Source organism: Aplysia californica, unplaced genomic scaffold (assembly GCF_000002075.1).
Source record: "Aplysia californica isolate F4 #8 unplaced genomic scaffold, AplCal3.0 scaffold00069, whole genome shotgun sequence".
NCBI classification, from domain to species: domain Eukaryota; kingdom Metazoa; phylum Mollusca; class Gastropoda; order Aplysiida; family Aplysiidae; genus Aplysia; species Aplysia californica.
The window spans coordinates 1,124,252-1,138,840 of record NW_004797339.1 but is presented as its reverse complement, the minus strand read 5'-3'; the positions used below and the strand labels follow the sequence as shown (position 1 = coordinate 1,138,840).

General features: G+C 38.0%; 1 protein-coding gene across 1 annotated transcript in view; it reads right to left on the bottom strand.

The window, feature by feature from the left end:
* Positions 1-2,748: 2,748 nt before the first annotated feature.
* LOC101861794 (nuclear pore complex protein Nup85) overlaps positions 2,749-14,589 on the bottom strand; it is a 35,626-nt gene continuing 23,785 nt past the window's right edge. Inside the window, exons 16-22 of the mRNA XM_005093806.3 lie at positions 13,589-13,674; positions 7,856-7,887; positions 6,585-6,685; positions 5,998-6,097; positions 5,507-5,558; positions 3,919-3,999; positions 2,749-3,392 (exon numbers count right to left, since the gene is read on the bottom strand). Of these exons, the coding sequence (XP_005093863.1) occupies positions 3,285-3,392; positions 3,919-3,999; positions 5,507-5,558; positions 5,998-6,097; positions 6,585-6,685; positions 7,856-7,887; positions 13,589-13,674 (560 nt within the window). The 3' untranslated portion in view covers positions 2,749-3,284. The remainder of the gene's footprint in view (positions 3,393-3,918; positions 4,000-5,506; positions 5,559-5,997; positions 6,098-6,584; positions 6,686-7,855; positions 7,888-13,588; positions 13,675-14,589) is intronic.

The window sequence follows — 14,589 nt, the reverse complement described above, 5'->3', positions numbered from 1 at the left end:
CCTGTCAGATGACGAAAGCGTGCGTTTGAGTGGAGCGTGCTTTTGTATGGCGTGCGTTTAGGCGGAGACTACTGTACAAGTTACAGTAGTGAGGAAGGAAGGAGAGAAAGAAACTGGCTCAAATGTTAATGTTAGAGCAAACTCAAAATGTGACGATTTATAATTATAAAATATATTGAAAAAAAAAAAGAACAGGTAAGAACCCAAAATTACCCAACATTTATTGTGAACAAACCAGTAAGCAACCTAGAGCTGTTGTGTGAGGAAGACAGAGCCTAAAGAGAAACACACAAAATGAAAGACACAATAATAATAGAATAAATCTTTTCCCGTCAAGTTAAAACAACCCAACAATATTCCAAAATGCAATATTATTTATTGATCCTGATACAAACGTTACCAGTAAAATACACATTTTAACATGGAGAGGTTTATTTACAATGTGCAATGGCAGGATTTATCATACTTTATTTACTAATTCAACATTTTCAGTAAGTCAGGGAAAATCTTGTTTGCTCAGTTGCCTTTTGAAGATGTTTGGTGACAGGAAAGAACTACTGGTACTAAAAAGAGTACTCAACCTTCAAGCTATGCCTGCCCCCCCCCCCCCCCCCCCCCTCTGCTGAGCATCTGAGCTCTAGTGTATTGATTGCAAGATACATTGCTGTTCTGTACACCGAGGCATGTGTTTGGTGCACAGATGGGTAAAGGTAGTCTCGTTCAAGACTGCGTATGGGTCCATCAGGTACCCCACATCACTGTACCCCACTCCACACACTTTTTTGGTTAAACTTTAAGGATTTGATTCCAAAATACAGGGTAAACAAATACAGTGGAAACCATATATTAACAGACTCAGTAATAACAGGGATCTGGTGATAACAGATTTTTTAAATCCCCGTTTTTTCCCACTCTTTGTCTCTATTAAAAGTTATCGGTAATAACAGGGTCTCATTGGAGCCCAAACAGTTATGGTACAAAGGCTCGTTAACAATGTTTAAAAAGTAAGAGTGAGAGAGAGAGAGAGAGAGAGAGAGAGAGAGAGAGAGAGAGAGTGAGAGAGAGAGAGAGAGAGAGAGAGAGAGAGAGAGAGAGAGTGAGAGAGAGAGAGAGAGAGAGAGAGAGAGAGAGAGAGAGAGAGAGAGAGAGAGAGAGAGAGAGAGAGAGAGACATAGCTGCCACTCAGAAATTTTTAAAAAGGAGGAAATTCACGTGAAGGCGTACGCGCGCTCTCCGAAACCAGTGAGATCCAGAGGCAATATATACTGGAAAATCTAGCCTACGGTTTTGGAAGGGAAAACTGTCATATTGTGAACCATATGCAACTGAATTAAAAAGTATTTGAAAAAAAACCCAAAAACATAAAGGCAGTAAGTTGACTAACAAGCATTCGAGTCAATTTGACACAGTTTGGACTTGGTGACAAAAAATCCAGTGTTTTTTGCCAGCTGGTGTCTCATAAAAAGATTTCTTTCACTTTAAACTTGTACTTGTACATACATAGACGTAGAGCAGTATCGGATCAAGGATGCAGTCACTCCTGTACAATTGCGGTCCCGTTTGCACTTAGTGCCCCTGTAGTAGTGTGTTTCTTATTTAGAGATCTAAACTGAATTAAAATTATAGCCTAGGCTATCTAATCTAGATATATCTAAATATGTGTAGATCTAGATTATATCTAGAGACAGATTTTCTAGATCTAAATCTAGATCTAGATTCACGCCCCAATAGCTGTCATGTAAATAAACGGGACCGCAATTGTTCAGGAGTGCTGCGGGCCGCGATTTCTTTTGCAAAAAACGGCTAGTTCAGTTTTGTAATGAACTTTTCAAGTCACACACCGGCTGTTTCTTTCTCATTCCAGCTCCTTTTATTTTTGCATTCTGAATCAATTTCTCTCGGTTTTCCGCCAATTTCAATGACAACTCGGCGCGCTAACGTTTCGATGGCCGATCGACACTGTGTTGCTCCACAACAATAAACAATGTGAAACTAGCGCTGGCCGCTGGGCCTAGAACAACGGAAGTAGAAAACTACGGGCGGACATGCGCAAACCGCGTTTTCGTCTCTCTCCCGGTTCGGTGTTTTCCGCGGGGGGGAAAAGTATGAAATTTGCGACCAAGAGCGGTCCAGCGGAGGAAGGAGGAAAGTTGCGGGAAAAGCTAGATGTAGCGGAGTTTCCGCTATTTAGCGGGAAAGTGGCAGCTATGGAGAGAGAGAGAGAGAGAGAGAGAGAGAGAGAGTAATGCAGTGAAGGAGCAAGCCCACGCAAGCCACGCCATCGTGAGCACACGCAGCGGGGGAAGCGAGAGAGGGCTACGGTGTGCTGCAGACATCGTTCCACATGACTATGAGAAAGGGCTGCGGTGTACTTGCGGATGGATTAGTCCACAAATGTTTACTTCCCTTCCATTTCTGATTTAACAGGGATCTGATATAACAGGACTTTTTCTCTGGTCCCACCATCCCTGTTATATCAGGTTTCCATTGTATGCCTCAGGGAAACAAAAATACATGGTAGAGAATGAAATTGAATTTACAGTTGAACCAGTCCAAGACAATCCACCATTCTGGAGCAAAAAGTGGTTGTCTAAGATCAAAATGAAGGGGGAGAAAAAGTCTTGCTGAGGTTTCAACTGGTGGTGGTCGGAGGCTTTGGACTGCCGCAAGGCCCATCAATATGTTTTTACTTTTGGAGGGAGGGGGTAAAGGGGAGGTTTTAGTTATTTTGGTTGTTAGTTTTCATTATTTCTTGAATTTGCACTTTCTTGCCTTTTAACAGTTTTGCAATGGCTCTTGCTGAATGTAGTTCATTAACTTGTGTATATCTGTTCTTGTAGAGTAAGGGTCTTCTTTTTGCAAGTAGACATGGGTTTCTTGCCTCAGCAGCAACAGCAGTTAAGTGTTGTGAAATGTGAGCGAAGGTGCACCTTTTATGCCTCTCCCCCAGCTATGTGAGTACAAAGAAAACAAGACAACCTGTTTGTGCCTCCTCCACCCCTAACTCGCTGACAATTATGCATGAAAGTTAAGAAGGATGGAATTAAAAGATTTGCTTTTTTAAAGAAAAAAAATCCACAAAATCCCTTTGAATGCATCTAAGCTGCCCGAGCTTAGCACAAAAAAACACACAACCAAAACATGCAACAAAACATTCAGATTCTCATAAAATTGTTGAATACTAGCCAGTCTTACTGCAGGACCAAAAAAAAAGAACAAACAATAAACAGGAAAGTTTGTTTCACATAAGAAAAAGAATATGATGAGTGGACAGAAATTTACGTTCATGAGTTCACTTTGATGGATCCCTCTTCAATTATGGCTCTTGATAGGTTTTTTGTGAGGGCCATTCTCAGCATTTTCAGCTTGTCAAGGGCAGTATCTGTAAAATTCTGGAGGGGGGGAGGGGACCCGACAAAACATTATACTCAGTAACACTTGATCAATAAGCTCTGTGTAAATTCACACAAAACATTACGGATAACATATAAAATGCTCGAAAAACTTATCATAGCATCTTATCGTCACAATTTCATTGGTAAAAGTTTTAGTCTGACTGTCAAAGTCCCTTGAAACACTCATTTATTGTTTCCAAGTCTTAATTCATTTCATCAAAATGTTACAACAAACTGGTATACACGATTCCATCAAGATGCAGAAAGTACAATGGTTAGGAAAACCACCATTTGTCACAATAATCAATAATACAAAAGGAGTTTGGGGAAATTCCTAACTGATAAGTTCAGGTTAGAAACCTACGTAAACAATGTCTTATTCAGTCTAAAATTGTAACTAACATTTCCACAAAGTTTCCAAACATAGACTGACTAAGTTATGCCAGATTTACAGCTATGACACAGCAATCAAAGGCCTTGGGACTAGAATTTGAAAGAAAATGCTGATTTATCTTCTACTTACTTTTTGATTTGACTCTCCATCTCTTTGGAGTTCGTCCAGGCAGTGCATCATTTCATACGTTTGTTGGACACCAAGAGCCACCTGAAAAAAGCCACAAATCATTTCATTCCTCAAGGTTTGCAGGTCTTCCTGGGACACTTCACTGGACACAAACTATTACAAGAAGGAGGTAAGTTGTTCTTTTGTGTAAGGCGTTAGCACAACACAGACCGAACAAACTAGGAAAAAAGTTGCACTGAAAGAAAAACATGTCTATTTTGACATCATAGTCAGTACTACCAGTACTTTCTATTTTCCTTCATGGCTGGAGCAAAACACATGATTGAAGTGGCCATTAACACATTACACCCTAACTCGCCCGGGAATTCCCTTGCGTGCTCCACCCTGACTCGCCAGCGCTGACCTAGCATCTTTAGAAACGAAGTCTCGCCCTGACGAGACTCTGGGGCCGAGATTTTGATTTGCATAGCTATTGCAAAAAATTTCTTCTTTCGTTTGATACCGAAACAAAATTTTTCGGGCCAGCAATTTTAGTATTAGAGCCGATAGAAAAGCGATCGCGTTACCAACACTTCGTAGAGGTCTCGACTTGTTGAAAAGCAACACAATTGAGTTCGAAATAGGAAATAACGATGGATTTGAGCAAAAACAAGCATATGACAAATCAGATGACTCAGATTTTGATGAAAACGTAGCAAGAGTTTGGGGTGATTCAGATTGACAAGACGTAGAAAATCTAGAATTTAGATCTAGGGCCCAACTGCGAGGCTGAGAGTGAGAGTATGGGTCAGACACCCCGATTGAACTAAAGTTAGAACATTTCCAACAATTTGCGCATACATAAAGTTATATTTTTCTGAAACTACATTCATTATTCATTTTAACTTTTATTTTTTCAGGATTTTTGGAATTTGTTAAGTATTTTTAAAATGCGCTTTTTAAAGGCTTGTATTCACGGGAGGTGGGTTCCTTCCCCTTGCTTAGGATCTAACAATGGACTTCCCGTCCAGACCCTTAGGGCGTAATGTGTTAAGCATCCGCTAAAGTGAGGAAGAAAGCAGCAATTACTGGCACTTTATATTTTGAAATAGATGCGTTTCCAATACAAAGTCCACAAAAGACAGGCTCTAGTTCACTTTGGTGCTGCGAGACAGGACATTAATAAATAAGTTGCAGCAGTAGCCTACTGACATCTTTTTTTCTCTATGACTACGAGGCAGGTGTGAATTTGGGACATCACAACAACACACGTTATTAGTCCAAAAAATGTACGATTCATTGGGTAAACAGGAAAACCTCTTTTTATTTATAATAAATCTACAGGGTGCAAGGGACAAAAAAGAATCAGTGAAAGGATCAATAGAATCCATGATGCAATCGTCTTTCTGCGACAACCTACCTGATAGTTGAGTGCAAGGCTTCTCTGCGATGCAATCAGTAAACAGCTAAACAATTAATCCGTAACACCTGCCTTACCCTTTCTGTCTTTTTATATTCGCATTTGACCATTTTCATAATCAAAAACTTTCAATTTCGATTCCATTCTGTTACTCAGTAATACCACCTGACAAATGAGCCAAAATCTTACCTTTTCCAAATTGAGTAGAGGTAATGCATCCAAAAGCATTGTCATCCAAAACCTAATGACAAAAAAAAATAAAATTAATGCACATTCACAGTGCCTACTTAGAGAGACTTTGTTGCACTTGTTACGACCACATTTTAAAATTACTTTAAACGAGAAGCAGTCTTCATTTTTCCACAAATTTTTCTCAGTATTGCTACTAATTGAAATAGTTGATTCTCTTTGCTCTTTGTCTTCACCCTGCAATAAGTTACTTCATTCATACTGCCATCAGTCTCTCCAGTCCAAGTACAGTACATTTACCAATGACCCCAGTAGTATTAGCAAGATTAACAGAAGCAAAAAATTATTTTAGAACAGCGGGACCTTTGACAAGACCTAAGAAAAAATTTACTCTCTGGAAAAATTGAGCATTAATTCTGAATAACCGCAAAGACCACATTTATTTATTATCCCAGCAGAAATCAGTGGTTACAGGTAACATTTTCCCTTACGATTTGGGGGCAAGTCTCGATGAAATCAAAGAGAGTAGGAGAGAGGTAGCCGTGTGAACATCTCCACTGTCGTACAATGTGTGGAATTCTCTGTACTTGGCTGAAAAAAAAAGAAAAATCAACCAAAAGGAAAATATAACTGAGAATTGCTTCGGTAAGTAGTGTAATGCAAGTATTAGTTATTGCTATGCAAATGTGATCACCCTATCATGAATATATACAAAACAAACCCTACCCCCTCCCCCAACAAAAAAAAAACCCAAAACAAAAACAGACCTTTTTCTTGCATTTAAGGGATTTAGTACACATTTACCAGCTAGCTACAAGACAGAGATTGACTTCAAGTAGACTTTATGGGCAAACACAATGGTAGAATTTCTATACAGCTTGACAACTTGAAAAAAAACAAAAACAAACCCAAAATAACTATAAAAAGCCCCCAAAAACAAACAATGTTGCCATCACACACCAAATGGTGACCATACATTTTCATACAAGAAAAAAAAAGGATTTGAAGCATTCCATATCTCATAAAAAGCAGTAGCAGCAGCCTTTCTACCTAAGGAAAAACGTGGATGCTCACTCACCCAGAAATGTGAGGCTGTTGGCCACCAACATTGAAGGTCCAAGATGGTCAATCAGATCTAAATGGGAAAACTTGCCCTGCTCGCAGTACTCATTTAGAAACCTGGAGGAGACATCACACACCCAACTAGTACACATGTTCTATTGTTAAAAGAATTGTGGCTTTAAAATTTGCATATTGTAGTTATGTTACTATAAATACCAAATGAAAAGTCATTATCTGTTGCACAAAGTTAGCTTTAGTACAAGATACGGGATCCTCATAAATTATTTCAAAGAAAAAATGTCGGTTTTTTATGTGTACAACAAGTGGCATATCTACACCATAATGGCCACTTGGTGCAAGGAAAAATAAGACAGGCAGACAGATAGAACCAACAGAGGGAAAAAAAGGAAGTAGGAATAGGACCTACCAGTGGCATCCTCTTGAAATAAATATAAATATGACATAAAAACAGCTTATAACAAAAGGAAGTAAGTAAACAAAATATATAATCAGCACAGTTTGTTGAACTAAGGCACAAGCTAAGGCACAAGCTAAGCCACTGGTTACAGCTTCCAGCAGACTGCATTGCCTAAAGGTAAACTGTCAAGCAGGCTACACCCAGGTTTTAGTTTAGTTTTAGGGGAGATTTTACGACGCTCGCAACTGCATAAGGTCATACGAGTGCCAAGGGGTGGATGTCAACAGAGAAGTCTTTACAGGGAATCAGGCTTACTCTGCTCACCTCTCTAGCTTCAACTGCACAAAGTCTGCTTCGACTATCAAGGCACCCCCGAAATAGCCGGTGTGACAAACATACAAAAGAAGTAGAGGTAAAAGAAAAAGCAGCAGTTCCCAGCTGTAGTTCAGGCACAGTTATGAGCATGACATTGACGAATCAGCCCATTTACAGTTCCGACGGTGCATAAGAACATGTTAATGTCCCCCATTTGGGAATGGCCTAAAGACATTTCAGTCAGTAGCACTGCCCTGGGGGGTAACACCCAGGTTTGAAACTGCCTGAAGGATCAGTGATGGAGAGGAGGACGTGATGAAAGGACTCAAACGCACGACCTAGAGCTGAAATTCCCTTGCAAATGCAGCGTCAAAATATGCCTGTCTCAGCTAGGCCTCTAGCTTACCTGGAACCACAACCATGAACAAATCTCTCTGAGCAAAGTCAAACCGTAAATGTTTTTAAAAACTTTTGAAAAATCCAATTAAAATGTCCTCTCCAAATAAAGAAATAAGACGATCTTAACAAAACTCACAAAAAGGGAAGAAACTTACTTTTCAGTGATTTGTTTGATGACTGTTGCATCCTGAAAGGAAAGAAGATAAAATATTGAACTGATAGAATGGGGATAGGGGATGAAAAGTTCACTCAACATCAGGTGTAATAAGCTTTTTTTTAACTTGAGGAGGAAAATGTAACTTTACTTATGAGTTATTTATTAACACTTTACAGCCCTATCACATTTGTCCAAAACTTTCGAGCAGACATATCAATTGATCATGTTTCCAGAACTTCTGACTCTCCATTACTAATATAAAATACATTTTATATTTGCAAGCACTTCTCTCATTGACATAAATCAAATGCTTATTAGTAACTATGGCAATGAAATCAAAATAGTTGACAAGCTTTATACAAAAAAGAAAAGAAAACAAAAAGAGTTGGGAAATTTATTATATGAACCTTTTTTTAATCCCAGAACATGTTCCCGTCTATGTACCTTTGGCACATTTGCAAATGTCCATCCAAACTTGTCTAAGACGGTCACCCATTGTCGAGGAGAAAAATGGTTGTCTTAGACAGGTGGATATCTTACACGATTTCGTTATAATGTAAAAAAAACACTGTCCCATTCTGTTCACAATAATTATTTAGTAAAATTCATTTGTTCTGATGATCCTAAAAATTGCACTTAAAGTTTAAATAATTCAAACCTAGAATTAAAGGGACATTATTGTTTATAGTAATTATAGTAGGTAGCGTAAACACGGCCTCACGCGCACTTGCGGCCTTCCGACCGCGTGGTATTGGTGAAATCGGGATAATTCCGATCGCTGTTTCTTTGCTCTTTCGCTATAAAACACCAAGTGCCGTACACCTTGTAAAAGTTCAGCTTTTCCTCGTTACAATGGTGTAAGTTGTTTTTATGTCCGATTTTAAAATTTAAATCAGATTTTTAAAATTTAAATCGGATTTTAAAAATTTTTTATATTTTTAAAAAAATGTCGACACAGTTTGGGATTTTGGGTGGCTAAAAGTATGTTCTTTTAGTGCAAAATGCATTGTCTTTATTTTAACTAATGATTAATTTAAGCAACTGCAATTTTAGAAAGCCTTAATCTGCTAAATCAGTGAATTATGGCTACAGACAAAAAATGAAGAAAATGTCAGTCTAAAAGGTTGGGGGGGGGGGGGGGGGGGGGAAATTATGCATAGATAAACTTGCATTTTATTACAGTGTGTGTGTGTGAGCACGCGCTTGTGTTTGTCTAAAAAGAAAAAGAAAATGTTAATTTCAATTATGAAAAAAAAGTAAATTGAATACTGTATTATTTTACTACTTACAGTGACAGGGGGGAAGCAGACTTTTAAGCAATTTTAGTCTACTAAACCTTATATCTGTTTTATAAAACCAAGGAAAGGAATTCTGAAAGTTTAAAGATGTAAAAACAGAAAACTTTTTTTAAAGTGATTTAAATCACTGAGTTTTATTTTTAAAATCAATTTGATTTAAATAAAATAAAAAATCAACTGATTTAAATCAACACGATTTAAATCAACCCAACCCTGGTTTTCAATTATGAAAAAAAAGTACATTCAGAACTGTACTATTTTACAGTGACAAGGGGGAAAGCAGACTTTTAAGCATGATTATATTAGTCTACTAAACCTTATATCCGTTTAAAATAAAACCAAGGAAAGGAATTCTGAAAGTTTAAATATGTAAAAACTGAATACATTTTTTTGAAAAGTGATTTAAATCACTGATTTTTATTTTTAAAATCAAATTGATTAAAATTTTTTAAAAATCAACTGATTTAAATCAACCCAGCTCTGATTTCAATTTATGGAGAAAAAAAAGTAAACTGAATACTGTATTATTTTACAGTGAAAGGGGGGAAATCAGACTTTTAAGCATGATTATATTAGTCTACTGAACCTTATATCTGTTTTATGAAACAAAAGAAAGGGATTCTGAATGTTGAAATGTGTAAAAAGCGAATAAAATTAATTTTTAACAAAAGTGATTTAAATCACTGATTTTTATTTAAAAAATCAAGTTGATTTAAATCAAAAAAATCAACTGATTTAAATCAACTTGATTTAAATCAACCCAACCCTGTCGTCGACGAAAGCGAAACCCCTCGCGGTCGGAATGCGTGGTCGGCCGGTTGAAAAATTGACACGGGTGCATTCAAATGCTTCGCGGAACGAGGAATGATTAAATACCGTTTTTTCATTGGCGGAGAACTGTAGAGCTTTAAACGGGCTTTCCTGTGGTATATGTTTTGCCTTTGGCGTCTAAATAGAAAGCTTTTAAAAATACTGTCAAAATGTTTAAAGATCACTTTTTACCCATAATATGTAAAATACTGGCCTAAAAAATATATCTAATAAAAGATCAGCTTATTTTCTATTAGAATAAAGTAATTGCCTTGGAATTATTTTTCATCAATCCTTCCACGAGACTCAGAAAGCATGTGACCCCGCACGCGGGGTACACTACAGTATAGAGCCGACTCGCTCGCCGCGGGTGCAGCGCCGGCCGGGTCAACGCTCGGTGTTTTTGTCGAAATAATGACAGATCATCGTGTTTGAGGCGGTAAAATACTGATTTGTAATGATCTCAGTCTTGAAAAAAATTAGGCTCCATATATTTGTTATAGTGATTGTACTCTGTTAATGTGGAGATGTTTAGTGCTCTTGGTATTCTTTTATTGTCTGTCAAACATGGGGTTGCAGCCAGTGACCGACTTTAACAAATTTGATCCAATTTTAAACAACTACCATTTTCTTTAAAATTGACTGAGAGGTTAAAGAATGGTACCAAAATGCTCAGTGGACATAGGCCTTTCAAATGGAACTGATAAACTTGGCATACAACTACTTTGAAAATTTAGTTTCTGGTACCTAATTATAGACATTAGGTTTATTTTTCATTCTAACATTTGCTTTGGTTACTTTTTTGAACATTTTAAATATTAATTGATAAAACCTGAGCTAGACTATCTGCCACGAAGATGATTGATTGCAGGCTGTGCTAGACTTGTGGTGTATAAGTGTTGAATTACATTCAGGCAGCATAAACTTATTGGCAAGTACATTAAATCAAACAAAAGTATGTCTTTCCTTGTCATAAAAAGTGCCAGCTACTGACTGGACACACAAACTTTTGCTTTAAAAATTTAATTTTTTTTTTATAGTAGAGGGTTTTACAACTCTCGCAACTGCATAAGGTCATATGAGCGCCAAGGGGTGGGTGTCAACAGAGAAGTCTTTATAGGGAATCAGACTTATTCTGCTCACCTTTCTAGCTTCAACAGCACAAGGTCTGCTTTGACTATCAAGGCACCCCGGAAATAGCAGGTCACAAGATAGTGACAAACATACTAAAGAAGTAGAGGAAAATGACAATAGCAAGGATTAAGAAAGAAAAAGCAGCAGTTCCCTGTTGTAGATCAGGCACAGTTATGAGCGTGACATGAATCAGCCCATTTACAATTCTACTGTGCTTGAACGAGAAATGTCCCCCCTTTGGGAATGGCCTAAAGACACTACAGTCAGTGGCACTGCCCCGGGGGGTTAAACCTTTACTTTATACTTATCAACATTATGATTACAAAGAGACTGGGAACTTTCATTTTGATAATGTTGAAAATGATTTTCTTAATTCAAGTCAAAGCCTTCTTAACGAGTTCTCTTCTCATTTGGAATATAAAGATTTTTTTGTACTTCAAACTCAAGGATGCAATTTTGCAAGAGTTTTTAATGGAAACATATTCAGCCCTTCTTTATTTTATTAAGCCTAAGTATTGACAAAGTTGCAACAAGAACTTCAGCACCATTGGCAGGAAAACAGCTCACAATGTTACTGCAATAGAATCATCAACAAAGAAGAACAAACAAAATCAAATCAAAATGTGGAATTGCAGAAAATACTCTGGGCATGTACTAATTAGCAATGACCACGAAAAACCTTTTTTTTGCCAGAAAGTGTTTGCAAATAGGTGCATTTTGTAGCTTTATCTTCACCAAACATGGAACTTTTTTAATTTTTGAAATCCATCAAAAAACAAAAAAGTTAAGGATTTTTTAATCAATTAATTTCTGGTACACTTTTATATAATGAAAAACCCCCAAAATATGGGACGTTCTTTGGTGAGTTTTGAGACAATATTCGTCATAACTCGCTCATTTCTCGGAGTATTTAAAAGAAACTTGGCAACCCAGTACATTTTCTAGTGCAGAATCTAGTCCTGCTTTCAGATTATTCATAGCTATCCTATTTTTTGAGTTATGAAGACGTTTATAGGTAAAAATGTGGCGGTTTTCGGTGCGTTTTGAGACAATATTTGTCATAGCTCGCCTATTTCTTGGAATATGTAAATGAAACTTGGCAGTCTAGTACATTTTTTAATGCAGAATCTAGTCATGCAGTCAGATTTTTAATATCTGTCATACTTTTTGAGTTGTAAAGACATTAACAGGTAAAAAAGTGGCGTTCTTTACAAATTTACAAAGATTATCAGTCATATGTTCTCCCAAAGTCATGATATTTGAATGAAACTTGGCAACATAAAAGGTTCCTCCTTGCCAAGCAATGCTCTGGATCAATTTGTCACAAAAATGTAAATAGAGAGCTGGATTTTTTAGTCTAATAAATCCAGTTCTCTACTAGTAAAAGCATGCATACTTTGTTATAGAAAATAAGATCGTCTCTGTGTATATCCATTGTTGGACAGTGTCCTATTGTGTGGTAGATTAAGTTGCGTTCAGATAATATAGTTTACAAGTCATGGGAATATTTCGCATGTGTAGGCTACAACTCATACAATAAATGTAACATATTTACACCCCCCCCCCCCCTCCCTCTCTCTCTCTCTCTCTCACGCGCGCGCGCACAAACACACACACGCATGCACGCGCGCGTGAACGATAACATTGTATAAACGGGACTATCTTCCCAGACTTGACTAAATAAGTACCATACTCTTTAATAACAATCTTAATGCCTCACTTTTCCAAACAGAGCGCACAGGATGAGTCCAAGTGTGTGGTTTCCCAGAGGGGGGAATAGGCTTTCATAATGCAAACACAATGCCATACCAGTTCTCAAGATGTTTGCTTTTCTATTTCTATTCTTCTGTCATGCAATCAAGCAAATAAAAATGACTACATCTATTGTATTGTGACTAAAATGCAACACAAACGCAAGTTATCAGGGCCCCGGTTTAGTTTTCAAGTATCCTTCCCCCCCTTTCCGGTTCACATAAGCGGGGCCTCGTTTGTAGCGCCCGAGGCGACCGATGGATGATGACGTCACTCAGTGGAAATTTCCCAGCCGCAAGTCGTTCGCAAATGGCAATGCCGCTTTTTCCCTTAGTTACTCCCACATTTTTAAAGATTACGCAAAAACCGCTAAACACAGAAGCTTGAAATTTTAAGGGAATAAAAAAAAATGGTGTACAACGTATCAGTCAGTTTGACAAATCACAGCTCCGAAAAATCTTCAAAGCGCACCACATCAACCACTTTCGCAAACGTTTTCGACTGCTTCTAGGATGGGTACAATGTTGTCAAACTGCATACTACTAGATTGACCTCTTTTCTGATTGGCTGCCAAGTTTCATTCATATCCATTCACGAGAAGCGGCATGAGAGCGGGTTGAAGACAACAACCTTTGCGTTAGTGCGTCCCGTGAAACACCCCCACTGGGGGGGCCAAAAATCGGCAGAACAAAACGCGCTCGGTGGGCATTGCTATGTACTTTGGCCCATTGAAGTACCTTTGATTTGAGGAACCAGGATAGCGCAGAGCCAAGTCGCTGTTGTTGCAAACACTTCATACCCATCACTTTACAGATACTCTGAGCTGAAATATAAATGATTTAAATAAATAAATGAACATTTTTATTTTTGGAATTTAATATAAAGGAAAAAATACTTTCATCAGGCATGAACAAAGACACATACACTGATAAGACTGATAAAAAACAAGGGGTATATGGGAAAAACAAGAGGTACATGGGAAAAACTGGATTTCTACAAATTTCTGGAATCACAGCACTTCTAATAACACTAAAACTACTAGTCATATGCAGACCCGTCACTCTAAGAAATCTAAAAATCAGGATTTCAGAGTAAAAAAATCAGGATTTGGTGAAAAAAATCGGGATCAACGGCAAATCAGTAATAAGGGGCACTGGGGACAGGGGGGGTCTCGGTTCCCTTTTATGAGGCAAGCATGCAAGATAAAACTTTCGCAGGAATAAGTTCCCATTTGGGCCTCAAAGTAGAGGAAAAAAACTGAAAGAGAGCATGTACTTGAGTCTGAGTTGGATAGTCATAGACTCGGGGAGCGCAGATTGCAGAGATGCTGAAACTCTCGTAGTCTTGACAATAGCTTACATATACATGTAACTCTAATCATCCATGCAAAAGGCGCGCGTTTCCATACAGTAACTAAACAAACAATAAAAAACAAACAAAAAACCAACCGCGCCAAAGTTGTTCATTTACTATTATTTTCTTAGGCCTGTTTCTTTATCCTCAGTTACTAGTAGCCTACACGTATCACGGCAAGCACTTTATGTTGTTATCGATCCAGAAAAATTTTTTCTTTGTGTCATGGCATTGAGGACTGGGGTGTCTGTGGACTGCCTGCCCACCCTGAGAAGGGGCCATGCACGTTGAGGATACGTGGTGCAAGGGTTTTCATGAGGCTGGAAAGACTTAACTGCCCTGTGACCGTGTAATTCCCGTAGGGTTCACTTTGCCCATTCCCCGC